The sequence below is a fragment of the Argentina anserina genome, chromosome 2 (assembly GCF_933775445.1).
Source record: "Argentina anserina chromosome 2, drPotAnse1.1, whole genome shotgun sequence".
Taxonomy (NCBI): domain Eukaryota; kingdom Viridiplantae; phylum Streptophyta; class Magnoliopsida; order Rosales; family Rosaceae; genus Argentina; species Argentina anserina.
The window spans coordinates 28,713,486-28,741,133 of record NC_065873.1 but is presented as its reverse complement, the minus strand read 5'-3'; the positions used below and the strand labels follow the sequence as shown (position 1 = coordinate 28,741,133).

The 27,648-nt window shown below is 39.8% G+C and overlaps 4 protein-coding genes and 1 non-coding gene across 5 annotated transcripts; 4 read left to right on the top strand and 1 right to left on the bottom strand.

The window, feature by feature from the left end:
- Positions 1–1,834: 1,834 nt before the first annotated feature.
- On the top strand, positions 1,835–6,042 carry LOC126782464 (protein PSK SIMULATOR 2). The gene is made up of 13 exons (XM_050507716.1): positions 1,835–2,002; positions 2,117–2,360; positions 2,494–2,816; positions 2,918–3,010; positions 3,106–3,196; positions 3,280–3,373; positions 3,883–3,980; positions 4,184–4,253; positions 4,419–4,522; positions 4,620–4,736; positions 4,902–4,978; positions 5,088–5,132; positions 5,256–6,042. Exons 2-13 carry the CDS (start codon positions 2,139–2,141, stop codon positions 5,743–5,745), a joined length of 1,824 nt encoding a protein of 607 aa, XP_050363673.1. The 5' UTR covers positions 1,835–2,002; positions 2,117–2,138; the 3' UTR covers positions 5,746–6,042.
- A 213-nt stretch (positions 6,043–6,255) lies between these two features.
- On the bottom strand, positions 6,256–6,353 carry LOC126785573 (small nucleolar RNA Z279/snoR105/snoR108). The gene has a single exon (XR_007671103.1). It is a non-coding gene; the product is annotated as a small nucleolar RNA Z279/snoR105/snoR108 (small nucleolar RNA).
- Positions 6,354–10,353: 4,000 nt separating this feature from the next.
- LOC126785470 (chaperone protein dnaJ 11, chloroplastic-like) lies at positions 10,354–11,127 on the top strand. Its single transcript, XM_050511169.1, has one exon. It carries the CDS (start codon positions 10,403–10,405, stop codon positions 10,862–10,864), a length of 462 nt encoding a protein of 153 aa, XP_050367126.1. The 5' UTR covers positions 10,354–10,402; the 3' UTR covers positions 10,865–11,127.
- A 294-nt stretch (positions 11,128–11,421) lies between these two features.
- Positions 11,422–13,307, top strand: LOC126785469 (uncharacterized). The gene is made up of 6 exons (XM_050511168.1): positions 11,422–11,794; positions 11,904–11,952; positions 12,068–12,119; positions 12,254–12,420; positions 12,514–12,621; positions 13,066–13,307. The coding sequence occupies exons 1-6, from the start codon at positions 11,427–11,429 to the stop codon at positions 13,225–13,227; spliced, it is 906 nt and encodes a 301-aa protein (XP_050367125.1). The 5' UTR covers positions 11,422–11,426; the 3' UTR covers positions 13,228–13,307.
- Positions 13,308–16,529: 3,222 nt separating this feature from the next.
- On the top strand, positions 16,530–19,104 carry LOC126785467 (pathogenesis-related thaumatin-like protein 3.5). The gene is made up of 3 exons (XM_050511167.1): positions 16,530–17,068; positions 17,168–17,858; positions 18,530–19,104. The coding sequence occupies exons 1-3, from the start codon at positions 17,008–17,010 to the stop codon at positions 18,738–18,740; spliced, it is 963 nt and encodes a 320-aa protein (XP_050367124.1). The 5' UTR covers positions 16,530–17,007; the 3' UTR covers positions 18,741–19,104.
- The last annotated feature ends 8,544 nt before the right edge of the window (positions 19,105–27,648 follow it).

The window sequence follows — 27,648 nt, the reverse complement described above, 5'->3', positions numbered from 1 at the left end:
TATAGTACACATGCACGTATCAAAATAGTGGGGATCAATGAATGTCCGTCATAATCATGGCCAAAGCTTGGCTCATGATTATATTGCTACATTGTAGCACACTACTTTTAAAGACAATATATGAATAATACTAGTTTAGTGTACCCAAGTGCTACAAGAATTGCACTATTTGTTGGAGATAGCTTACTGCCTTAAACGATAATACCTTTTGTCATATGGTGACTATTTGCGTATTTTGAAATATTAGTTGATTACTCTCATAATTTGCTTAACTTTTCTATCATTTTACATGTCGTGACCATCTTTGCAATATTTTAGTAAATTTGGTGATCCTTAAAATTTCAAAAACGTTTTAAAATCAATGAAGGAAACCAACGAATCGAATGAGCAGATTCAAAACCTAACATGTTCATATTTGCAGCAGTTTTGACTTTTGAATGTATTAAATGCAAAGGTAGGGAAATGTGTAAATGTGTATTTATGAATAATATTTTATCTAATGTATCTGCGTATCTCCACGCCTGAATACCGATAAAAGTCAACGCAAAACACTTGATTAGTACTGCCTAGCCAGTGAAAGTACGCCACGTGTACAATGCCAAGACCTCACTCAATCTCACGGCCTCTCTAATGTTTGCTTCTCTGACTGTTTCAATTCAACATTGCAGTCGCAGTCGCAGTCCAATTTTAATCTGACAATTATACCCTTCTACTAATAGAAGCACATCATGACATGGAATTTCCGATAAAGCACATCATGAGATCTTAAGTTTGAACTTTCCTCCTTAATGATGAGGGATAGAAACGTTGTCTTCTAAGGGGAGTGTTTAAGTACTGGTGGAACATATATAACAGATTCTGTACATTTCCACACGTAGGTTCAACAAAGGAAGTCAACAATGAGCAAAATTTGTTGTCCTTTTGGTTTAAACAGTTATCGGACAAATTAACTAACATTGATCTTCAAAATTATAATAAAGACTGCAGATTCTAGATGAACTTGAACAAGAAATACCAAATTTCGTGAATCTACAAAAAGATTACAAATACTTGAATCTTGTATTAAAAACACATCAATGTTGAAAATTTCTAAAAGCCATCTTCAATATGGCAAATGTCCCTCTCCAATAGAAAAGTGACAAAATGTCTGCTAAGTAGCACTAAACACATCAAGCAACATGTCAATTTCTAGCAAAAAAAAAAAAACAAAAGAGAATCCATAGTCCAAGTCTTTGGTTCATACTTATAACCTTATATATACAATCCTTGTCAATACTTATCAAAAACAAAACACAATCCTTGTCATTTTATAATCACACAAACATCCCATCCCCCACCCCTATTCAAACTCCATAGTCCATACCATTGACTAATCACAAATATTTAGAGACAAAGCTTTTCTTGTTGATTCGCTACTAATCCAAAACTCCAAAAGGGTAACAGAGTAAATCCCTCCAACCCATAGAGAGAAATGTCCCCAAAGGACAACACCGTCAATTCACCACCGGAAAATGGCCTCATTGACTTAGTCACCCCAAAAGATTCAGACATGGTTAGCGGGGGGGGGGCTTGACATTCCTTTCTTCCCTCCCGGGCTATCATCATTTCACACAAATCCATCACTCTAATTTTTTTTAACCGAAAAAACTTTCCGAAAATCATTGCTCCAATTTGGAATCCGTACGCAAATTAATCTGCCTGTACAGAGTAAAAAAAATCCCACGAGATTTCCGTTTTATTCTTCATCGTTATGTAAAAAACGCGTCATTTGCTCGTATTTTTCTTTCCATACCAAACCAAATCAGTCCTAAAGAAAATTCCTCTCTCTCTCTATATCATTTTTGTATTTCCAGTCAAACTCATACCCATTTTTCTTCCCCTACATTCTCTCCTTCTCCTTCTCTCTCTCTCAATCGACTTTGTCCTCATAATCCTCCTCAGCTCAATCCCCTCCCACTTTTTCGTGCAAGAATCTCAATCCACTTGGTCTCTCATATATAAGGTAATGCTTTATAATTTGCACTTGCTGAAATGAAATCGTGGTTTTATTTTATTTTATTCCGGTTCGAATTCCGTGAAATTTAGCTGAATTTCTGAGCTGTTTGAACTGAATTAGTTGTTAGAGGAGAGAGAGGACGATGGGGGCGGTTTGCTCGGCCGGGTTTAGTGATGAGAATACTAAGAATTTGGGGTTTTCCGGTAAGCTCAAGAAAGGCGCGACTAGCATGAAAGAAAATTTTTCATACTCCGATGAAATCGACGCCCTCCGTACGCCGCACAAGTACGACTCCGGCGAGCTCCGATCGTCTTTCTCTAGCGAGCTGAAGCCGTCAACTCCGGCCAGGACTGGAGCTCCCAAGGTAATTATATAGTCAAAAGTCAAATTTGACTACCTGGATTGGATTATTGATCTTTTTACTTTTTTGTTGAATTGTGGATGTGTTTGGTGCGGCATTATTTTTGGTGTGATTTATTTTTGTGTGTTGTTTGTAGATTTCGCAGCGGAATTCGTTTATAGGGAGAGCTGGAATTGCAGGGCTGGAGAAGGCAGTAGGGGTTTTGGATACACTAGGCAGCAGCGTGTCGAATTTGCAGACCAATAGTGGATTTCTTACAGGTGGTTCTAGAGGCTGTAGAATATCTATACTATCGTTTGAAGTGGCCAATACGATCGCCAAGGGCGCAAACTTGTTGCAATCGCTTTCGGAGAAGAATATACAGTTCCTCAAGGGAGAGGTTATGCATTCTCTAGGTGTGCAAAACTTGGTGTCCAAGAATATGAGGGAGTTGCTAAGTATTGCTTCCGCGGACAAAAGGTCTTACTTGCCTGAGAGATAATAGTGTGAACGTGTTTGTTCTTTGTAGTAATGTGTCACATTTTAGTAGGTGTAAACTGTTGCTTCTTGGGGATATGCAGGGAAGAACTTGATCTATTCTCGCGCGAAGTAATTAGGTTTGGCGACCTGTGTAAAGACCCACAATGGCATAACCTGAGTCGATATTTCACAAGGTGGGGGTCGATTTTGAGACTTTGGTAGAGTCACTAGAATGGATGTAAGAATCTATGCTAATTGTGATATATGGTTTATGAAAATTGAATTTCAGATTAGATTCTGATGATCCAAGTCACGAAATGTTAAGATCAGAAGCAGAAATGACAATGCAGGAACTGACCACTATTGCCCAACATACTTCTGTAAGTTATATTTATCAAAGTATCACATTCTTATCATACTGTAAAATTCAGCTGAGGGAATCTAACATTTTCAATGTTTGTAGGAATTATACCATGAGTTAAATTCTTTGGATAGATTTGAACAAGATTACAGGAGAAAACTCGAGGAAGCTAAGGCCTTGCATCTCCCTCTTAGAGGTTAGGCTCTGGAATTTTCTTTTCCAAACTTCTTTTGTAGTGTTGCATGTAGATTCAAAATTCCCTAAGCAATTTTCTGGTTATTATGGTTTGTTTGTTTTCTTTTGTCCCCTCTTTTTCCATATTCATGCAATGCGCTACTACAGAGATGTGCCTTTTCTTAACAGCTTTTCTTTTCAACTTTTCTACATAATTGTTGGTATGGTTTGTCCCGCCACAATCTAATGTGTCTTTCTCACTCTTTCATATTACATCATGCTTGACAATCAATCAAGCTTTGCTTATCCACTTTTCCTATGTTCCCCGTCAAAATTGTTTACATTCAATTGTGTTAGTGATCTTTAACTTTCCTGTTTACCTGACAACGTGCATTGTTTGGTTGATCACTTCAATTTTTATTTTCTTTAACACTTTCTCTTAATGTCGGTGAATGATATATTTCTGCTCGACACCTACAAGTATCATGAAGTCAGCACATTATTAACTTGGTGTTATCTTTGTAATTGTAGGAGAAAGTCTGACAATGTTACAAAGTGAATTAAAACAACAAAGAAAGCTTGTGAGGGCCTTGAAAAAGAAATCTCTCTGGGCCAAAAATTTGGATGAGGTACTGTTGTGAACCATTTTTGAAACTTCTCTAAGAGATAGCTCTGATGGAAAAGTCTTTGTCAGGGGTAGGCATTGATCTATCAATTGCTACCGCTTTCACAACAAGAACAAAAAATCTGTCAGTACTCAGTACTTGCCTTCAAATGGGCATATCAAAAATTCAGGATTTACTTTCACTCAGAATTATTTTGCTCTTTGCAGATTGTGGAGAAACTTGTAGATATTGTTGCTTATATACATCAAGCAATCTCAGAAGCATTTGGTGATAATGGTACGTGCAACATCTGACACTGATATTCACTGGAAGTGAAAAAATATGGGTAGACTTCATTGATGGCCCTACGGGTTACACAATCCACTGAATCCAGACATTGTCTTTGGTTGCTGCTTGGAGTATTCAATTATTGTTAGTTGCTCATTACTAGTCACTTGACAGGTTTAACACATGCGAAAGGGGAGAAGGGCAAAAATCCTCAAAGACTAGGCACAGCTGGTCTTGCATTACACTATGCCAATATGATAAACCAGATAGATAATATTGTAAGTTCCTTTATTTTGTTGTGGCTAATCTTATGTTTTTCTTTCTCCTATAGTTTGTGCAAACTTACAAAATTGAATTTTTTTTGTATATGAATAGGCTTCTCGACCTACCTCTCTTCCCCCAAACACAAGGGACAATTTATATCATGGGTTACCTGACAGTGTTAAAAAAGCTTTACGATCTCGATTGCAAACTCTTGATGCCAAGGAAGAGGTATTACAATGCATACAGCAGACATTGGTTTGTTCCCTGTTAAATGATTTGTACATGCAAATGTACATTTGCCTACAGCATCTCAGCATCTCATTCCTTTAGTTTTATTTTCGGATAAGATCATCTCTTCTTTATCTGATTATTCTCTTATTATGTTTCCTTCAGCTTACGGTTTCTCAGGTCAAAGCTGAAATGGAAAAGACTCTCCACTGGCTTGTTCCTGTTGCCTCAAATACTAACAAGTAATTTGAAGCTGCTCTTGATTGATTTCATTGGGCTTGTCCTCATCCTCTTGGTTAGTTAATATATTTATCTCACATTAATTAATATCTTTTTTCTTTCCCGTGACAGAGCTCATCAAGGTTTTGGGTGGGTGGGAGAATGGGCAAACTCTGGGTGAGTCAAGCCTCTGTATCCCTGTTAATCATTTATGAGGACAAGATACAATATTTTATATCAGTTTACATGATTTTATTATTTAATGTAAATAATTCTGATTTTAGCTCTTCCATTTCACAGTACTGAGTTTGGGAAAAATTCAGCATCAGAAACCAACTTGGTCCGCCTCCAGACACTCTATCACGCAGATAAGCAAAAGACAGATGCTTACATCCTTGAATTGGTGACGTGGCTTCACCAGCTAATCAACCTTGTAAGACATTGTGATCATGGTTTGAAGCCCTTGCCTATACGGTCTCCAACTCGTAAGGGACTGGACTTGCACTCCAAGATGCAGCGTATGGATTCCATAGATTACAGTACGAATAAGACCAAAAGAATACAAATTTCAGAAGAAGATCGAAATTTGCTGGAAGACGTTATCGGGAGGATGAAGAGGGTTCCAGGAATTAGTAAGAGTCAGGAATTTGCCATGTCCAAGAAGAGAGGAACCAAAGCTTGGGCTTTGAGCAAGAGCACTGGAAGCTCCCCGCCGAGAGAATTAAATAAAAGGGGAAACTTGGATCAGCTAAGGGCTAATTCCTTGGACATCATTGATGGGTTAGGCTAGGTTCAATATAGTTTCTTTCAAACGCCCATTTTCCCCCACAACCATGTCAAGTTTCCAGATCACTATTCCTGTATATATATTTTCAGGTGAGCTATTGGTTTATTGTGTATATACAGCCCCATATATGGTCGTACCTATATTTTATACAAGAATTGGGAATTAGCTTGTTACTGGTGGCATCCCCATTTGGAAGTTGCCGAATTACCCTCCTGAGCTGAAACCCGCTCAGGCAAGTTTGTGCTGAAATTTTTTGGTAGTTCAATTGAACCTCTGGAGTTATTTCATTATTTTCCCGGATTCTCTTCGTCATAAACTGTGAACTTTCTCCACACAGATTCTACATGCTGCTGTATGTTATCTTCTGAATCAGCGGGTTTGTAATTCAGGTTTTATGCAAGCTTATTATAAAACCAGCGAGTTTTATCTTGGTTCCAAACATGTTGATCACTTTGGTTTATAGGACAAACAAGAAGCAAGAAGATGAAAAATTTGAAACTGAATTAAAGAGTTGGGATCAGATGGTTAATATGAGGATGCCCAATTGTCGTAACCAGGCGTGGGCGAACATCCATCTCGCAAAATGCGATATTGACCACTCATCATATCCCGTTTCTGCCTGAAGGATCATGCCTCGGAAACTCCTAGCTTTCCCATTTTATATCTTGACTTCGACCCGTGCGTCTACCTATTTTCCGATGTGGTACGCAATGCGTTCTTGGCTTTTGCTATCTCCTTAATAACAGTCCTTATCATCAGTCACGTACTGGCAGTGCAACTTAGACTTGGCTCTCGTGTTGAACGAGTTACACGGCGTTGAGTCTGCCCATTAAATTTAAAAGGTGAAGATCAATCGATCTTACCACTTAAGGTTGAGACTGGAGTTACGTTTTCTTCTTATATGCAACCTCTAGTTTGTTCAAAAACTACCATATAGAGGCGTAACTGGCTAGTAATCCCCAATTACCATATCTCTACAGAAACAAAGCCGGCGGTTTCAAGCATCTGTAAAGTGTTCAATATAATCTGTAGGCAATGGTACCTCGATCGCCATCCGGTGACACTGAGAACCTTCTGGAGAATATGCTCGATCCGGTGCCAAGTGTTGATCTTGTCCTCCTTATGGGAAAGATGGGCACTAGCACTGGAAGAAAGACTAGTAGCTAAGAGATTGGCTGCAACTACTCGAAGAGTTGGGAAGAGATGTCAGGGGGAATGCTTAGGCGGATTCTGCCGTCAACAACTTAAATGTTTAAGGAAAAAGTTTTCCCCTCCCTCTGATGAACTTAGAAACACGACATATCATAGTAACATACTCTAACCCCGACTCCAATTAATGCAAATGTTAAAAACCATATGTATATGAAGTATAAGAACATAATAAGCTTTCCAAGTTTACTAGCCTGAACAAGAAGCGAGCCGGTTCTAGTGCTGTTTTGTATCCCAGTTAGCAGATCATTGAGTCTCATTTTTCTTTTTCCTCAGCAGAGAGAAATCCATTATTGAATGACTTGAAACAAACGTTGAACTCCCTATTGAAGAAATTGACTGTCTGTTGGGCCAGGCCGACGAGCTTTTGTAGTTGGGTCTTCTGCGTAGGCAAGCTTCTGGCTCAAGTTAGCCTCAACTCTCAAGTGCTCTTCCAAATAAAAAAGTTAAAAACAACCCCGCACGGCCGCACCCAGATTACACACACAGATTTACAGTTGGCATTTCTTTACACGTACTCCACTATAAAAATAGTGTTACAGTTACGTACTTTACTATAAAAATATCAGTCCCCCACCAATAAAAGAATCCATTGGTGGATTCATCTTGTTAAGTGCCCTTGGATTCCTCCTGTTTGGGAATAAAGAGGCCGCCTGCTAAGAGGTCTACGCAAGACTACAAACCAAGTTAAACATATTTTCCCAATATGAGGAGGTGCTGGATTCAAGGTAGCTAGAATTAATAGGATGCATTAGTATTATAATTCGCTGAGACACGGAAATAAATTTACCGGCTATTATTTATGTTGTGTTCACCGTTTTAAGAAAATACAAATGTCATGAATTTATAAAGATAGTTACAAGAACATTGTCGGCAAATTTACTTCTCTTTAAGAACAGAGGTAGAAAATAGTCGAAGAGTCTGTAACTCTAAAACATATAATTGACTGCACTGCTCTGAGATCTCAACTACTCTCCAGAACCGCCCAATTCTACTCTAAATTCGAAGCAGCCAGAAGGCCACAGACGCACAGTGAACCGTAAACCAGAGAGAAAAGTCAGAAAACCACGAATTTGAACGAAGAAAGAAAACTAAAACAGAGGAATAGATAGGAGCGCCAAACCAAGCATATTGTTTTTGAAGATCAAGAGAAATGTCGGGTCGGGTTGGGCTCACGTGGGGACCTGCGCGCCGTTCATGGATCCCTCATTCATGAGATGCAACCTCAAATTGCCAGATTCAGCTTTCCAAAAAAAAAAAACCCAAAACAGTGGGTGACTGTCAGGTTACCATCACTATTTCCACCGCCCATTGTATGACGACTCGACGCGTGGACATCTTTACATGCTTACTACGGTCGTTCTTAATGAAACACTTGTCGACAATGCAGCTCCCAATTGGACCTCAGATGCATGCATTCGTAGTCTTCTATTTATAATATGGAATACAATAATATCCAAGTCAGAAGCGCAAGAGAATGTTTCTTTTTTTTTAAAATTTCCACGACGCAAAACGTAATTAGGGTTATGTAATCTTCGTTATAGTTTATGCATGGTATGATATAATCGACGTTTGAAGGTGAATAAAGTGAGTTACTTATGTTTTACTTTACTAATGAATGACACGTTCGATCAATAGCTATGAGAAATAACTTATATTCAAAGGTTAATCAACCATCGCATGTATACTAATAACTTTTATGGTCATTAGTGTTATCGATCGATTAGAACCACACTGTCCACACCCATGATCGAGGAGAATTCTAGCTGGATATTATAGGCGACATAAAATCGAGAAATGTAGTCGTCTCTACTGTCTCAACTCCTTGGAATGTCGGTATAAAGAAAAACCAACTTTTACATACAGATCGTGATATTTACCTCAGACAAAAAAAAATCACGAGATTTGTTTTCATCGACATGCTCTAGAATCATCTTATTTGGAGTTGAAATCCATGAAAACAAACAAGCTAAGCAGACAGATGGACCCTAACAAGTAGTAAAGAGGGCGGGACCGGAACTTCCAGGTCGCACTAGACCAGTCCAGTCCACCTCCTTCTCCTTGATCGAGGTTCATCTTATCCATATTCCTATGCATCCGAAACCAAAATGGCGATGGAAATCGTAATATTACCCCGCCGGTTGTACGGTCCTACTAATAAGCGCGTGTATGTGGCTGGCCGCGCGGTTTTCAGACCTTAATCCAATCCATGATTAGCCGATAGTATTTGCTTGCTAATCCCGCGCGCGGCACATCGGTTCTAATCCACATGCCACCCGCGTCGGTCGCCCGTTGTTTACGTGTTTGCCCTGGCCCTTACACACCTCTTAACAGCGAATCCCCTCAATTGTTTATTCAATTACTTAATTAACCTCCACGTCCTTTTCTGTCTTTTCCTTCCAGAATCCACCGGAAACTAGCGTAGCTCATATAATAATTAGTGCTTATAGTCAAATTACCAAAGCGGAAATTTCAGAAACAAACAACAAACTTTGTCCCCTTAACACTGTTTGTGATACTTTTTTTTTAACTGAATTACTTCATAGGGGGCAAAGGCAAAAAAGAAAACACAGAAATAGACATATTATAATAATTAACTGAAAATGAGAAAATGAAGGATCTTCCTGGATTTATTATAATAATTAATTGAAAAATGGGAAAATGAAGGATTATTCCAACTAAACCCAGAGAAATAGACACAAGAAATCCAACAGAGCTAAAAACAAACAAATTACTCAGTTAATGCATTGTTGCTACTCCACTAGAGCTACATGAGAAGAGTCACGAGTCATAACCGAAACAAAAGAAAGATGAGGTAAATTGGTTCAATAAAGAAAACCCTCACTCCTATAGGTGAGCTTGGCCACAAAATGAGCTGTCATATTAGCTCTTCTTGAAACCCAGTTCCATAAACATCCCAAACATCCTAACATTAAGAAATTGGATGACCATCAAGGCAATGTGTTTTCGATCATATTAACAATTTTCTAAATTTCTAATCTAACTCAATGTTCCAACACAAAATGTTAAAAATTATGCTTTGTGGATACATCAAATCGATTGCATCCGCTTAACGACTTAACGTCTAACAAAGATTGAGAAATAAACAGGTTCAATTATTAAACAACCTCCACGTCCTTTTCTTCCATCTGGTTGATCCAACGGAACTAGCTCAGAGAAAATTAAAATCATACAACCCAAGTGAGAAACAAACAAACTGATCTATAATGTCCGGCTTGATGGTTAGTCATGTGCCCTCGTCCACGTATGGCTGAGTCAGCTTGTACATTTGGAATGGATAAGCCTCTAGTTTTCGTTTAACCCAACCATGGTTAAACAAGGCCACTCCAAATTCCCTTTTCTATAAATCACAAAGCCCCCACTCCCATTTCCTCAGAATTCTCCATCCACCAATATTAACCCTACAAACCTCAAACTCAATCTCCACGCAATGATGTCCATTTCCTCTTCATCATTCACGGCCTCCTCCTCTCTCTTCTCCGGCCAAACACTCCTCACCACCGCTCCAATCTCTCCGTCGTCCGTCAAGTTCCGTCCGTTGAGCATCTCCGCCTCATGCGCTTCAACAGTCGACAGGCCCCGCATCCACATTGCATCAAATCCCTCCCTCTACGAAGTCCTCGGAGTCCACACGGGCGCCACGTCTCAGGAAATCAAGACTGCTTACCGCAGATTGGCCAGAGTCGTCCACCCTGACGTCACTGCAGCTAACGGTCAAACCTCCTCCGACGAGTTCATGAAGGTCTACGAGGCCTACGCCACTCTCTCCGACGCGCAAAAGCGCGCCGACTACGACCGCAGGATGCTTTTCCGGCGGCCGGTGACTATGAGCTCTTCGTTCTCAATGTCTTCTTCGTCGGGAAGGAGATGGGAAACCGACCAGTGCTGGTAGCTAATTGAAACCCTAGAAGTTAACTAGAAGTGTTGGCTAATAACAAAGCTAGTTAATCAATCGTGGCTGGATTATTAGGAACGCCAGCTTGTTTTGGCGCGTACGTGTACATAGTACAATGTAGTCAAAAGCTCCAGATCTCAAATCTGAGTTACAGGCGCCATTTTTACAGCCTGAAATTTTATATGGGAAATTACACCTCCCCTAATTTTGTGGTGTAAGATCTGTGATTATCAATTAAGATAATCTTAATTCTTTCTATACTTGAGTTTCTAATTTCCACCTCTTTTACAGTAAATTTTAGTTAAGAATTTGAAATTTGAACTCTATTGTTGATATCCACCGGAAAAACAATTAACGGGATTAATTAAATGGGCTCCGCCGGTGATTCCAATATCCACACTCATGTAATGGGCCTGGTTTACATAATCAGCTAATAAACATATGGGCTTTAAGGTGAAACATAAAATAACTATGGGCTGCTGAATAGAAGCCCAATAAGTGGCAACAAGTGAATAGATTGTTATAAAGGCGAGACTGAGAGAGAGAGAGAGAGAGTGAGATGGCTCAACTGGGGAGGCTACTGGTAAGGCAATGTCCGGCGATGCAGCACAACTGCTGCTCCTGCGTCGCACTGAATCATCTCTTCGTCTCAACCTCACTACCACTGAGCACAAGCCCTAATTCCCGCCGCTCTTCGTCTCCGGTAATCTACCTAGCCACTCGCGGCGTCCATAAGTTAGTCCGCGGACTCCGGCCGCGCGACGCTCCTCCGGCGACGTCGGATCTCGACGGCAGCAGCAGCGGCTCCGATTCGGAGTCGGTTACGTATAAAAGCCGGAACGCGTTGAAGCGCGACGCTCGGCGCGCTGTCCGTTGGGCTATGGACCTCGCGTCCTTCTCTACGCCTCAGCTCAAATTGATTATCAGGTAGGGTTAGTAATTTCAATCGTCTCTGTTAATTTGTTTGTTAAATTTTGGTATATTAGTGTGTATTTTGGTTTTGTATGTTGATGAGTTTGGTTTTGGGAAATGGTAGAGTGGCGTCTCTGGACGAAGATGTATTGGATGCTGTTATGTTAGTGAAGGTGCCACTATTGTAAATTGATATATTTTTTTGGTTAGTTTAATATTTTACTGTGCGAATGAATTTTGGTTAGTTATTTCATGGTTGTAGCTAATATGTTTGTGTTATTGCCGCAGCGATTTGGGAATGATGTGCGAGAAGGAAAGCGGAGGCAGTTCAATTATATTGGTATGAGTTGCTTTTATGCTTTACATAGCTAGAGTTGTGTGTTTCGTAACAGTTGGGTCTGAATTGTGGTTGTGTTTATCAGAATATAGTTCCATCGTTTTCGTGTGTTTTTATCTTTTTGAATTTGTGTTTAGCGAAATTGCTACGGGACGCAGACACCGAGCTGATGGATGCTTTGATTCGGGCGACAAAAGACTGCGACCAGAAGAAGCTGCAGGATTTATGTGGTTCAGAGGCTTTGAGCGTTGACGATGAGGAAGAAGAAGAAGAAGCTGAAGAATATGAGAATGAGGAAGAACAGGTATGCTAAATGTAGTTTGGTTGAAACTCTACTGACTAAGTGGTTTCCAGACACGGTTCATCTTATTACTTCAGTCTTGATGCTTGGTTGCAGGGTTCTCACGTTGATGTAGCAACAAGATGGGTTGAGGGTATGATAAATAAGGACGCTGAAATCACCAATGAAGTTTATTCGATTTCTGATGTTGAGTTTGACCGTCAGGTGAGTAGAATGCATCTCTACAAGTTTGTCATTGTTGAAATCTTATCATTGTTATTACTTATAATAAACTCAGGTGAAAAGTTGTGTGCATGTCTTTGGTGTTTCTGTGGTATTGGGGAGGTTGTGGTTATGCAATTTCATTCTGTACCTTTTTTTTCTAGCGGTAATTGTCATTGAAAAGGTTTTGCAGTTCCATTTACAGCCACACCACCTTCTTGTTTGTTTTTATTTATTCCTACCTTAAAATAGTGAGCGGTGTGGTTGAGTAACATTTTTAATATTCCACCAAGTCCCGACATGAGGGAAATTGGCATGCACTTGCTTCACTAGTTTGCGTTGTGTACTTTGATCCCTTGCTAGTAAGCCTCACCCAAATGTTCCCCTTGGAACATGAAGTATTACATTCTGTATCTTGTGTGTTTATTTATCAGCCTCACATAACAGGAATTGCGGAAACTTGTCCGAGAAGTACATTCAGCTCTGGAACGCTCAAGCAATTCTGAGGAAAATGAGGAAAAGATTGATAAAGCGGTAGTGGGTGCCAAAAAATCACTCACCAGGTTCCTTCGTGCTCTTGCTAAAAGCAGCTTAATGATCGCTCTATAATCTTTAAAGTTGAAGCTTTATTTTCTAGTCAATACATTATAATCTTGAATCATTTGAAACATGCACTTGTTTTTCCTAAATTTACAGTTTTGAGTCTCACTAATCTTAGCAGCTCCAATCTGCCAGGTAAATTTAGTAACTAGTGGGTAACGATGGGCTAAGAAATTTAAGTTCATTTGTCATAAGGTTGATGCCAACAGTGTTCTTATTGCCTGCACTTAAAAATCTTTTAAAACTATGTGCACTGTATCTCTTATTAGATTTTGGTTAATACTTTCTCCTAATGTCCGGAATATGACCTTAAAGTCATCGTTTAGGTTGGCTTGACCAGTCTATATTGCAGCCCAGTAAGGTTTATTTCACTTTAACTCCCAGAGAGAGAAGAGTTCTTATAATCAAATTGTTGGCCCAAAGAGGATTAAGAAGGGGTTTGAACTTTGAAGAACTTCTTTTGAAAATATTTAATAATGGACTCTGTTCCAAGAAGACTGGATAGGCCTGAAGCCCTTAACCTAGTCAAAGACAAGATGGCTTAAAGGTCCTTGCGTGTTTACAGCATATAAGGATTGGCTGTGCCACGGATTAACCTGCAGGTTTTTGCCATTTTTTTGTCGTTTTTTCTTTCTTTCTCACAATCGATAATCTTGCTTTGATAAATCATAATTTTGAACAACTGAAGTTCTGAACAGGTATAGGGTACTTGTTTACACTAATATGAATTGCTCTTTACTAAGTAATGACCGGTAGGGGTAAAGGAACAAGAAGGAAAAGGAGGTCGTGTCACTAAGGTGTTATCTAAATTACCAATTGCACATGGCAACAATGATGTTTTGCATCAGCTGATTTGATTTCTTATTTGAGCATTTATACGAAAGTTGTTTGCAGGTTTTTATCATACACCTGACAAATTGATTATAAAACCAGTGTTTCTTATTCTTGTCTTTATTTTAGCTGATGTTGTATGATAAATTGGTCTTCTATTCAATTAAACTGTGAATAGATCCTGTAATTGATAAAGCATCTAATTCTCTAATTGGCATGGTCACAACTCACAATTTATTCTTTAATTGACGTTATCACATCTGAAAATCTACTTATAACTTGATTATTCTTGCTGATTTTTGTAGATTTTTAACATGTAGGCACATCTTTTTGTTATTTTCAATATATTTCATGTAAATCACCCTGGTACTTTCTGTACATTCTTCCCCGACCAAGTGACCCTTGTGGTGATTCTTGTTGTGTTCAAAGTAATTACCAATTCTATTGGCTAGATTTTATGAAAACTCACTTGCAAATGCAATGGAAATTTGCACTAGCTCGACATGCATGTAATCATATTTGATACATAACCTGATCTTTTAAGCTTATATGATGATTAATGTCATTTTCAAGCTATTTGAGAAACCAGCTGGCCTGGGTCCGCTACCTTTGTTTTTTTTATTCATAATCAATTATATGGGAAAGGAAGAATGCTTTGTGTCGAAACTTAATTTGATATCTTCTGATGGTCCACATAAGAGGGATGGAGTTGAGACTCTTCATATCTCTGTTATTAGGAAGTTTCGTATCAAGAATATCAAAGAAAACATTGATTTTGGCTCCATAACTTGCAGTAGATCTTAGTTATCATTGATTGTGGCCGTTCCATTTTAGACCTCAGGATTTCAGACCATTAAAGTTGTAGGTCTTCAATCTGTCGAGATAGTTTGGGTTGCATCATGTGCTTGTATTCGTTTTGCATCTAAATTTGATTTGAAAGAACAGGAGACCAGAGCATTATGTGGGGATAATTGGATAAGATAAGTGACATATATTTGTAATAATACGACGAGAAGAGTAACACAATACTTGGCATTTAATGAAATCAACAATTATGTTTATACATAAAATGATGTGTGATGTCATATTATTCTGTTATCAAATCACAACTGTAGCCTATGCACGTAATAATTTAAGAGGACTAGAGGGTAGTTAAGATCATAAACTATTATTGGATACTTCGACAAAAAATACTGAATTGCTAACATAATTATTAAAGCAAAGATGTGCCCTAGTTCAGCTAGTCTAAGGTGGTGGCTGCTAGGCTTGCTACATAATGATCATATAATTTTACTTGATTGAGATTGAAATCGATAAATTGTTCAAAGGGAAAAATGTCTTGAGTAGATGTTTCTGGTAGGACTATTTTAGGGATCCTGCTCTACCTGTTTGAATATTCTGAAAGCAAAGAAGTTGGACTGTTCGTCCAATCATATTGGATTTTCAGGCAGTTTGTTGAAGTTGAATCTAACCTTAACTATAATTTCTTGCCTCTACGTTAGGACTATGGGTAGTGTTTATTATAGTAACTTGTCAACTAAAGCAGAAGAATTTTGGTAGCATTGTTGACCTAGCTATGACAGCAGCAAGAAATGTAAAAGGAACGTGTGCTAATTACCAACGGAAAATGGCAAAAGCCAAAAAAGACTGCTTAGGCTGCTAACCGCTATTGTCAGTCACACTTCACTTCCGGTCACCGGAAGCCTGATTAATAACAACTGAAAAATGTGTTCAACATGAAATATAAGAAACACGTAATCCACTACCCCCGGATGAATAATTTAGCTAAAAAACGTGATATATGGTTATAGAAATGAGGACGGTGAGAATAATTCTAACAAGTGAGTATTTCTATGTATTTCATCATCCTGTAAGTCTGCATGTGATTTTTGTCCAGTTAGAATTAATTTGATTCTTCTTATTGAGAAGTGTCGTTCTAAACTTGTTTACGTGTATTGATCAAAGTCCTTTTCAATCAAAAAGCTGGTCGAAATTCTCAAGTTTCATATCTTTTTTTTGGGTCGGTTGGATACTGAGGTTAGATTTTTTAGGGTCATTGCGTACACGAGCGATATTGTGCTATTGTCTGTTATTTAGTTATGCTAGATATTAGCTTGTGCATCTATCATCATACTACTTCAGATTTTTTTAGGCTCTCTTAACGTTGAACTGTGATTTTTATGTATAGTTATCTTTTTGTGATAGCTCCCTTCCTTTTCTTCTTAAAAAGAATTAACGATAATGATGTCATTACTACTTTTATGCGTTTTATCTGATGACTGATTGGCTTCCTTGTGCCCTTTTATTTGCAGTTTTATGTATAACTAAACTTCCTTGCACTGTTCTGCCTATTGATTTAACTTGATTGTGAAGCTACTTCGCATTGGGGGCAAACCTTCATAGGGTTTGGTTAGAGCCTTCGCTGAAAAGAGTCCGCAAGTCATACTACGTCTTTGTCCAATGACGGAAAAGAACGAAAGTGGATTTATACGAAGAAGAAGAAAATTAGAGAACGGAAAATGAAAATCTGTTTTTCCCATTTTCAAACCTGAATCAGCATAGAGAAAAGTCTGGTTTTCCCATTTTTCAAACCTAAGTCGGGGTATTATTTCTTTCATTCTTAATTCTAGCATCCTGAGACTATGGCTATTAACAGTCTACTTTCAAAGACCAAAATAACATAGCAGCCAGGTTAGCTAGAGGTTGCGGTAAAACTTGAGCTGTGTAATTTGGTCGTATTGGGCCGTCAGTAGAACAGTTCATAACTCTCGTCTGGTTATAAATACACAATCCTCCTCACCTTTTAAGAACCTCTCACCTCCTCTCCTCTCTCTCTCTCTCTCTCAGCTCTCTGCACATTGCTGGGAGCCTGGAACTGGAGGACGCCACCACCCACCACAACTTCACATTTCACCCCACCATTTTCCTCCATCCTCTCCAGCTATCTGCAGAGCTCAAATGGCTCCACTAACACCCTTCTCCCTTTCTCTATTAACCCTCCTCTTTCTTTCAACACCAGGTAAATTAACTTCATCTCTCTTTTCTTTGTTTCAGTTTAAATTTCATGAAATAGTAACCTTAATTTGAACCTAGCTAACTCTGTTTAATTCCCTAACAGGAGTGTTCTCAACAACATTCACAATGGTAAACAAATGCGACTACACAGTCTGGCCGGGCATTCTCTCCAACGCCGGAGTTCCGCCGCTTCCGACCACCGGCTTCGCTCTTGAAAAGGGCGAGGCCAAGACCCTAACCGCCCCCGCCTCCTGGGGAGGCCGCTTCTGGGGCCGAACCCTCTGCTCCCACGACTCCACCGGAAAATTCTCCTGCGTCACAGGCGATTGCGGCTCCGGGAAACTCGAATGTTCCGGAAGTGGGGCCACCCCTCCCGCGACTCTCGCCGAGTTCACCTTAGACGGTGACGCAGGCCTCGACTTTTTCGACGTCAGCCTCGTCGACGGCTACAACCTCCCCATGCTGGTGGTTCCTCAGGGTGGGACCGGCACCAACTGCACCAACACGGGCTGCGTCGTGGACCTCAATGGCCTCTGTCCGTCGGAGCTCAAATTGACGACGAGCGAGGAAGGGAGCGTCGCGTGCAAGAGCGCGTGCGAGGCTTTCCAGCAGCCGCAGTACTGTTGCAGCGGCGCGTACGCAACACCCGACACGTGCAAGCCGTCGTCCTACTCTCAGGTGTTCAAGAACGCATGCCCTACGGCCTACAGTTATGCATACGACGATAAGACCAGCACGTTCACATGTGCCAATGCCGATTACACCATCACCTTCTGTCCCTCTCCTAACACCAGGTAACTTACACGAACCTACCACATTTTATTTACTCTCCACTCTCATTTTCACCCTTTAGTTAAAAAGGGTTAATTTCATCCGGACAAAATAGCCTGTCGATATGAACGTTAGGAAGATAATGATTTTTTGTTTTCGTTGGACTTTTTGTCGGTTCTGATCTAGAACTGTTGCAAGACATCGTTAGAGTATCTCTAACCGCTTCATCATATTTAGGTTTCCTAATGCCTAAAGTATAAATGTAGAAATTATAAGGAACCTAATCAAGTAGCTCTTACTTATAGTAAGATGACAATTTATCTAGCCACCAGCTCTGAATTTCGATAAAGAAGCTGATAGACTAGTCGTTGTTTGCGGAATGTTTAGCCGAATATTTTAATTAAGTAGAATGATTAAGAAATGAGTAGAAGTCGGGGAATTGTTCCCTGTTTAAGAAATGATTAAGCATTCCATGTGAGGGTCTCTAATAGAAGGGAGCAACAAAGGTAGAAGCATAAACAAAGATGCATATCCCACGCTGTATACGCAGATCCCTAGGGATGAATATCTCTCTATGATTCCCTATTTTCAGCGCTGCACACACTCCGAACCAACTCTCATAATTTTTTGCAACGGTCATTTTTAACGGTTAAATTTACTGACTGCTTTTTGTTGTCATTTTTGTGTTCCACAGTCAGAAAGCTTCACAAGGCCAAACCACGCAGCCAGCTCAGACCAGCAACTCGCCGGAGATAAACAGCACGATGGTTTACGAAGGCGCCGGTGACGACGGACTCGATACATCGTCGTCGTCCGCCACCGTACACGTGTTCGCATCACATGCAACCGCGGGTGTGGTCAGCGTCACGGTGGCTGTTTGGCGATTGTGGCAGCACCTCTTCTAACTTCCAGCCATCGAACTTCTGGGAGGTGGGCCCCCGAAACACAGTGTCTAGGCCTTTTCTGGGCATGGGCCATGCATATATCGGGTCCCACATTTGTGCCCGGCTGACGCGGATTCGAGTCACGGGAGATGGGTTAAGCCCACCCAACTGCCAGCTACTTATACGACGCTATCTACTGAGGCAGATGGGATGTCGTTCTCTGCCCCCCTCTAGAAACATTCACTGAAATTTGGAGCCAAAGCCTAGGTTAGCGGTTAGGTCGAGTATTAGGTCGAGTCTATATCTATTCTTTATTTATTTACATTTGGATGACAAATAAACTTTTACCTTAAATGGATTAATGGATGATCAGAATTCATTTTTATGTTGGAGATTTTTTGGTGACGTATGAATGATATGATTGATTTAAGTTAACTAAACAACCCTAGCTAATTTGGAACAAAAAAGAGGATGCTTTCTTTCTCGTGCAAATATGTCACTAAGCATTTTGTATATTTCTACTAATTGAATTTGGCTTATATGAAACATGCACTGTGGTATAATTCATGTGATATAATTTATTAGTGTGCTAGCTAGATAATGTAACCAAGTATTGGAATGTTCAAGGCGTGGAGGATGATGCTTGCAACGATCTCAACCAACGGCCAATCAAGAACTCCACATTGACCACCCATTGTCTCTGTGTGTATCTAATCACTTAACTAAAACTTTCATCGGCCATCCTCATTTGGCATGGGTTTTTCTTCCATTCTCCATCTGTTTATTACTCAACCAAGTAATTAGTTTCTCATTCTAGCACTGAGTTTGCTACATTTTGCATTATTACTAAGACATATGTATTGTGTCTGAAGGACTTGTTTACGGTTAGTGTTACTCCGTTCGACACAAGCATGTTAGGCCATGAACTATGATTGGGACAACTACACTGTCATGTGATCGAGGAAACGTCGCAAACTCGTAATCATTGTAACGTTTGGTATTAACTTACTAATGAAGCACATAGATCTCGCTTTGCATCATAGCTAACAATGCCATTATGAGATCATGCCCCATGCATTGTCCAACACTCCAACTCATGTCCACATTACCAAGCATGCATGCATATGAGTTTCATGGGTCTTTATGATCCTTTGAAGCAACGTTTGATCAAGACTACTATGATTTGAGTTTCACAATAACAAATCAAACGACTATAATTCGAGTTTAAAGATTAGTTCTTACTTGGTTGAAGCGTGGCATATGCAAACATGCACTACCACATCAAAAGAAACACCTGCGCGAGAGAAGCCCTCCTGAATATGATATCGATAATGTCTCATCGATCATATCAGATGAAAAGAATATAGATTGAATTCTTATTGATTGATCAATGTAATTTACAATGTATTTATAGGATTCTAGATTACAAATTATCAAGTATGAAACCAAAGATTGTTTGTCAATTACTACGGCTAGAGATTTGGTTGGTGAGATCCGGTTGTTGTATATTGACTCACGCCAACACTCCCCCTCAAGTTGGTACAAACACATCGATCATGCCCAACTTGCTAAGTGAGTCATAAAAGACCTTCTTAGACACTCCTTTTGTGAGTATATCTGCAAGTTGATCTTCCGAATGAACAAAAGAAAAACTAATGATCTTAGCATCTAGTTTCTCTTTAATAAAATGACGATCAACCTCCACATACTTTGTACGATCATGTTGTACAAGATTCTGTGAAATATCAACACCTGCCTTGTTGTCACAGTACAGCTGCATAACACACTTAGGCTTAATACTCAAATCTTGTAGCAAATTTCTAAGCCATAACAACTCGCACACTCCCTGAGCCATACATCTGTATTATGCTTCAGCACTAGATCGAGCTACCACCTTTTGTTTCTTACTATTCCAAGTAACAAGATTACCCCCAACAAAGGTAAAGTACCCTGATGTGGACCTCATATCTGTAATATTTCCAGCCCAATCTGCATCTGTGAAACCACAAACCTCAATGATATTGTTGTGATTAGAAAACATTACTCCTCTCCCTGGAGCTGACTTCAAGTACCTCAAAACCATTATGAATGAACTTACTGCATACGCAAGATCTGGTATGGTATGTGATAAATAAATCAGGCGTCCAACTAACCTCTGATAACGAGTTTTGCCAGTAGGCACTTGATATGGGTACTCTGCTAATCGATGGTTCTGCTCCATAGGAGTATCAATTGGAGTGCAATCCAACATACATGTCTATGTTAGTAGATCAAGGATGTACTTCCTCTGACATAGATAGATACCATCACTTTCCTGGGCTACCTCAATGCCCAAGAAGTACTTGAGTGTACCTAAGTCCTTCATCTCAAACTCTATGGCTAGCTGCTTCTGTAATATATCCACCTCAATAGTATCATTACCAGTAACTACCATATCGTCAACATATATAATTAGGGCTGTTACCTTCACTTGTTGGTGTCTGAGAAATAATGTGTGGTCTGAATTACTCTGCATGTAGCCAATTTTCCTCATGAATTGTGAAAATATTCCAAACCAAGCACGAGGAGACTGTTTAAGACCATACGAAGACTTTCTCAATCTGCATACAAAATTATCTGGAGAAGCTGCCACATATCCACGAGGAAGATCCATATACACTTCCTCTATAAGTTCTCCATTAAGGAATGCATTCTTAACATCAAACTGTCTAACTGGCCAGTTTAAGGTAGCAGCAAAAGAGAGCAATACCCGAATAGTGTTCATCTTTGCAACATGTGCAAATGTCCCATCATAGTCTATGTCATATGTTTGGGTGAACCCTTTTACTACTAGGCGTACTTTATACCGGCTCACTGACCCATCTGGATTATGCTTCACTGTAAACACCCAACGACATCCTACTGCCTTCTTGCCATGTGGTGGAGATACAAGCTCCCAAGTATTGTTCTTCTGTAATGCTTTTATTTCTTCCTCCATTTTGGATCTCTCAATGCATCATGCACTTTGTTAGGTATTGATATAGCAGAAACTTGATTCACAAAATGATTCATATGACTTAGACAATCTTTTGTTAGACATCAAATTTGCCACATGATACTTAGCTTTAGCATGAAGGGTAGGTTCATATTTTTTTTGTTGGCTGACCTCGAGTAGACCTATTTGGCAAGACATATTGTCTACCATTAGTTTCACTAGTATTAGCCCCAATAGAATGACTAAGCTCAGATGAGTGATCTTCTGTACCAGGGGAACATTGGTTAGGGGTATAAACAACAGTAGGGGAGGCATGAGGGGCAGTTGTGCTGTCAGCTTCCAGGTCAGTTTCCAGTACCTGAATCTCTGGAGTAACTATACCAGAATCATCAATAATCTCAACCGAACATGTCACCATATCTCTTAGATGACTTGTCTCTCCCTCTCCATGATACAACTCTTCAAAATATGAAATCTCCCCCTGAAGAGTAGTATCAGAAGACGTGAAATAACTCATGTCCTCAAAGAAAGTAACATCCATAGTGACATAATACTCTCTGGTAGGTGGATGATAGCACCTGTACCCTTTCTGATGTCCTCCGTATCCAACAAACACGCATTTAACTGCTCGGGCATCCAACTTAGACCGCTGATGTTTTGGAAGATGGACAAAAGCAACACAACCGAAAACACGGGCGAGAAGATTATGAAAAGAGGGTAAGGAAACATGGGATGCAAGCACATCATATGGAACTTTGCCGTCAAGGACACGAGATGGAAGACGATTAATGAGGTGAGCAGAAGTTATGACAGCATCACCCCAAAGGTATTTAGGCATATGGGCACTAAAGAGAATACACCGAGCCATATCAAGTAAATGACGATTTTTTCTTTCGGCAACTCCATTTTGCTCAGGTGTGTAAGGACACGTTGTTTGATGAACAATGCCGTGTGCGTTAAAGAACTCCTGAAAGACACGATTCACATATTCCCCCCCCCCCCCCGTTATCAGAACAAAGAATTTTAATTGTGGCATGGTATTGTGTTTGGACAGTGGTATAGAAGGCTTGAAAAGCTGGAAAAACCTCATTTTTGGTTTTCAGAAGAACAATCCATGAAAGACGTGTGCAATCATCAATAAATGACACGTAATACCGCATTCCCGACACAGTAGACTCTTTGGAGGGCCCCCAAACATCAGAATGAATTAATTCAAAAGGAAGAATGCTTTTATTAGAAGTATTAGGGGAATAAGTAGACCGATGACTCTTGCCTAAAACACAAGTTTCACAACAAAAAACTGACTCATCCACACCAATAAACAAAGTAGGCATGGATTTTTTCATAACACTAAATGAAGGATGTCCCAAGCGACGATGTCATAACCAAACTTCACTTAGCTTATCAGAAGTTGATAGTAAAGCGATCCGGGACTGTGCCTCTGGTTTCTTTCCCGCATATGTTTGATCCAGATGAAACAACCTGCCCCGTAGATACCCCCTACCAATTAACTCCCCAGTGAGAAGATCTTGAAATATCACATACATGGAAAAAAATGTCACAGAGCAAGTGCTTCAGTGTTCAACTGTGGGACAGATATCAAATGATGAGATAAAGCAAATACATATAAGACATTGTGAAGCTCTATTGTGGGAGTAATACGAACTGACCATTTTCCTAATACGGGGAAGGCCTCACCATTAGCATTAGTAACATATGATACTGGTGGAGGAGATAATATAGTAAAATAAGATTTGTCATAAGTAATATGATCGGACGCACCAGAATAAATAATCCATGTATCAAAACTAACAAAGTGAGAAATATGTAAAGCCATACCAATCTTACCACGACCAGCTATTAATGTTGTGGGTGTTGCTCCTCCTGCCGTATGATGATCATATCCAACTACACCATAAATATCCCGTTCCTGAACTAGTTGAATAACTGCTTTTGCCTTAGGACGATAATTAGGCCTTTGGGGCCTAAGGTGTGGATACAACTTCCAACATGTTACACGAGCATGGTTTGTATCATGGCAATAAGAGCAAGGAGGGCGGGGCTGATTCCCGAAGCCTGGTAGTGGTCCTCGATGATGAAGTGGCCTGCTGAAGAGGTGGTGCTGAACATCTAACACGAATAGTAAGGCTGGAAACTTTAACTTGTGTCTGATGAAGGCTTTCCTGGTGATATTCATCCTTACGTATATATGTGAAAGCTGTAATTAAGCTAGGGGGTTCGGTTTGGCGGAGCAATTCCATATTCGCATTGTTATGTTTAATATCAAGACCTTTCAGGAAATGGTGAACTCGCTCAAGCTCCTTCTCACGTTGGTACCAAACAATATCCTCCTGATGTTTGATCATGCAAGGACGTTTCACATCAATCTCAGCCCAAATATTTCTTAATTTGGTGAAATATTGCGCCACCGGTTGCCCATCTTGTTGCATCGCCAAAGCGGTGCACATTAACTCATGAACCTGTATAAAATCAGAGTCATTAGTATATAAGTCTTCAAGTGTCAGCCATACTGTATGCGCAGTGTCACATGCCTCCACCAGATCAATTATCTCGTCATTCATAGCTTTCCACAAGACGGACATCACAAGGCCATCATCATCGTCCCACTTAGTGTAGGCAATAATATCATCTTTATTAGGAGCCTGAGTGACTCCGGTTACATGCCTCATTTTGTGCATGCCTCGAATATGAGCCACCATAAGTCGTTTCCATTTACGGAAATTGGTCTCATTGAGTTTAGTACCCCTAAAGGACCCACTGTGAGAACTCTTGACAGATACTTTAAATTTCGGAACATCACCTTCGTCTCCAGAACCCATTGAAAAGAAAATGGAAAAAACAGAATCAGGAATTATACAACGGAAACACCAAAAAACTGATAAGAATCTGTCTTGGGTGCACGTGCATTGTCGGTGCACCTACACTGCCAATATAGAGGTATCAATTCTGGGCTGGAGCGGGTCAGATTGAATCTGGTCCGGGTTAGAGCTTGCCGGGTGGGATCGTTTGCTGGTCGGGTCGGATCGTATGCGGGTCAGGCCGGATTGACTGCAGGCCGGGTCGGATCGACTGTATATTTTGGAGATGCTCGATCGGAGAAAAAACTCGACGCTGAAGCGTGATACCGGCTGGCGGTGACTTGATGCGGCTGAGGGAAGAACGTGGAGCGGTCCACCGGTGGTCGTCGGAGATGAAGGAGTGAGCTGGAACGAGGAGCATCGGACTGGATGCGGCTCCTCCGAGCTGGCGGTGACAGCGAGGTCGTCGGCTCCGAGATGGCGTGCGGCTGGAAGTTACGCTCCGTTTGACGCACAGTGGTAGAGAGCGGCGCCGGGGGTGGAGTACGTCGTCGTCGCAGGGTGTGTACAACAAGAGAAAAACGTCGGGGTACGTGCGAAGTGACCAGCAAATGTCCGGTGGGATGGCACGTGTGATCTCGACGGAAGTGAGGGTGATCGGCAAGGAAGAAAGGAGCAGCATGAGCTCCAAAGAAAAAAGTCTGCCGGAAAAAGAAAAACCCATAAAAACATAGACTTTTTTGTTTGCTCTAATACCAAGATGAAAAGAATATAGATTGAAATATTATTGATTGATCAATGTAATTTACAATGTATTTATAGGATTCTAGATTACAAATTATTAAGTATGAAACTAAAGATTGTTTGTCAATTACTACTACTAGAGATTTGATTGGTGAGATCCGGTTGTTGTATATTGACTCACGCCAACAATATCTACGGATTATATTACCCGCAAGGCTACAATAGACTCATCGAACGCATGATTTGTGTTTAGTGGACTTGATTAATCTAATTAGCAAAGTGTCCGGCCATACAACTATTGGTATACCTCATTTGAATACGCATGATTGCATGTTGATGGGTTACACGAGGAAGGAACAATGAGAAGATTAATTATATAAATTACAGTTATTTTAAGGCAATAATATAAATAGCCCAATTATAGTTAACCATCATCTAATCATGCAAACCTTCTTACAATTATATAAATAGCCCTTGTTCAAGGCAGACAGTGGTTCTGTTTGTCTAGTTTAGCAGCACCTAATTGCAGTATGATCAGCAATATTATGTATGAGGCTATGAGCTCGTGGGTTAAAATAGTCCATCGGGCAGGCAGAGGTCGATATCATTCGCTCACTCATGCTTTGCTTGTATCGAAGGGTGGCCAAGTCTTTCCTGATCTATATGACTCATACCCACAATAATGGGCTACCTAGCTTAATTAACAGAAATATATGCAACCTTCACGCTTTTAACCTATCTAATTATATATTCTTTATCTGTATACGTACTGCCTTAAAGTTGCTAGATCAACTGCGCGCCAAAATGGTTACTGGTCATGACATTTTGATCAATGACCCATTAAGATTTAAAATCCTAGTCACTGTGAATGAGATGTTCGATTAAAGAGTAGCTTCTTTAGGCCCTCAGCTAGCCTCATATTGTCAATGCATTGGATCCAATTATAACTCACATCAAAACGATCGATATCATGGAGCTGGCTGCTGGCTTATGCTCAACAAATATCTAGCTAGCCACTTAATTAATTAGCTCCTATCTCGTAATAATATATATATATATAGTTATCTTAATAATTGGTTTCTGCTGAAACATCAGTATCACTACTGGAATAATTATTTGCTCCCCAGAAAACAACAAACATAGTGCAACCGGAAATTATGGTGCAACAGATGCATTAGATCATCCGTGTATTACTGGAGTGTACGTCTGAAATTTGATTTTCATGTCGACGACGAGCATGTAATCAACTTGTTGCAAAGACATCGAGCAAATTAATATGACTTCTATTTATAACTGTACGTGCAAGTGATGCAACTATATATGCAAGAAGCCTATCTGATACGGTGAACCTATTTTGCCGCCAGCTTAGTGATTAAAGAAGCAGATATGTTTATAAGAAAAAGTCATCAAATTAAGCTAATGATCTTCTTTCAATTAATTGTGACTGATCGGGGGAGAAACTAAAGTTTTTAGTCATGTAAAGGATGCTAGCTAAACTTAATTAGCTCTGACTATGAATGTATATGTTTCATTGTGATCATGACTCGCACTACAACAATAACATCCTTTTCCGACCAGATTTTTCCGACCAGTGTCTTTTTTGGTCGGTAATAATGGTACATCCGACCATATATAATTCTCCGTCGGAAATATAATTTTGGGTCGGATTTTATTTCCGACGGGCTGGCTATTTGTCGTAAATGTGGTCGAAAATAAACAAATACGACCTAGTTTCTGTTTGGTCGGAAAGTCGTCAGAAAAAAAAGAAGCATTTGCGATTAAATTTTGTTTGGTCAGATAGTCGTCGGAAAAATGCTTAGTTATCTCTGATGTGAATATTTTTATTTATTGGAAGATTGTCACATGACACGCTTATTTATTTTATTCATCGAAAGATGGTCACATGACATATCTATAGTGAAATTAATTAATGTGGCTATGATTCAATATTTTACATATTTTTGTCAATGTTTAGGTCTCGAGCACTAGGTGAAATCCATGTAACAACCTTTATACAACTATCTACATCCCCCGGGGGTTATTTTCTCAAAATTTATGTATGGACGAATAGATCATATAATTATGAGAGCGTTGTAATTTTGTGGGTATATTTTTCACCGTACGAGATATTTTTTAATAGTTTTAGAAGGTCTCCGAAATATAAGAACTCATATAAAGCCAGAGAATTGACTAGCATACTCCCATTAAATAGTGTCACCTTAGTCCTTTTTTTTCTCTCCTTAGGAAAATTATAAAATAAAAGTCTTACAATTATTTCTACCAAAACATTTGGGAAAAGTTCAAAAAAAATTGAGAAATATTGGCGCCAAATGCATGCGGTTCATATTTTTTTTCTAAACTATATCCTTTTCTCCCCCTTTCTCCCACCACT

Excerpts from the sequence above, each read along its gene's own strand:
- LOC126782464 (XM_050507716.1), top strand. The coding sequence starts at position 2,139 with ATGGGGGCGGTTTGCTCGGCCGGGTTTAGTGATGAGAATACTAAGAAT. Across the intron at positions 3,981-4,183 it reads GGGCCAAAAATTTGGATGAG|ATTGTGGAGAAACTTGTAGA; the intron begins GTACTGTTGTGA and ends TGCTCTTTGCAG. Across the intron at positions 4,254-4,418 it reads AGAAGCATTTGGTGATAATG|GTTTAACACATGCGAAAGGG; the intron begins GTACGTGCAACA and ends GTCACTTGACAG.
- LOC126785469 (XM_050511168.1), top strand. The coding sequence starts at position 11,427 with ATGGCTCAACTGGGGAGGCTACTGGTAAGGCAATGTCCGGCGATGCAG. Across the intron at positions 11,953-12,067 it reads ATGCTGTTATGTTAGTGAAG|CGATTTGGGAATGATGTGCG; the intron begins GTGCCACTATTG and ends TTATTGCCGCAG. Across the intron at positions 12,622-13,065 it reads ATGTTGAGTTTGACCGTCAG|GAATTGCGGAAACTTGTCCG; the intron begins GTGAGTAGAATG and ends CTCACATAACAG.
- LOC126785470 (XM_050511169.1), top strand. The coding sequence starts at position 10,403 with ATGATGTCCATTTCCTCTTCATCATTCACGGCCTCCTCCTCTCTCTTC.
- LOC126785467 (XM_050511167.1), top strand. The coding sequence starts at position 17,008 with ATGGCTCCACTAACACCCTTCTCCCTTTCTCTATTAACCCTCCTCTTT. Across the intron at positions 17,069-17,167 it reads CCTCTTTCTTTCAACACCAG|GAGTGTTCTCAACAACATTC; the intron begins GTAAATTAACTT and ends ATTCCCTAACAG. Across the intron at positions 17,859-18,529 it reads TGTCCCTCTCCTAACACCAG|TCAGAAAGCTTCACAAGGCC; the intron begins GTAACTTACACG and ends TGTGTTCCACAG.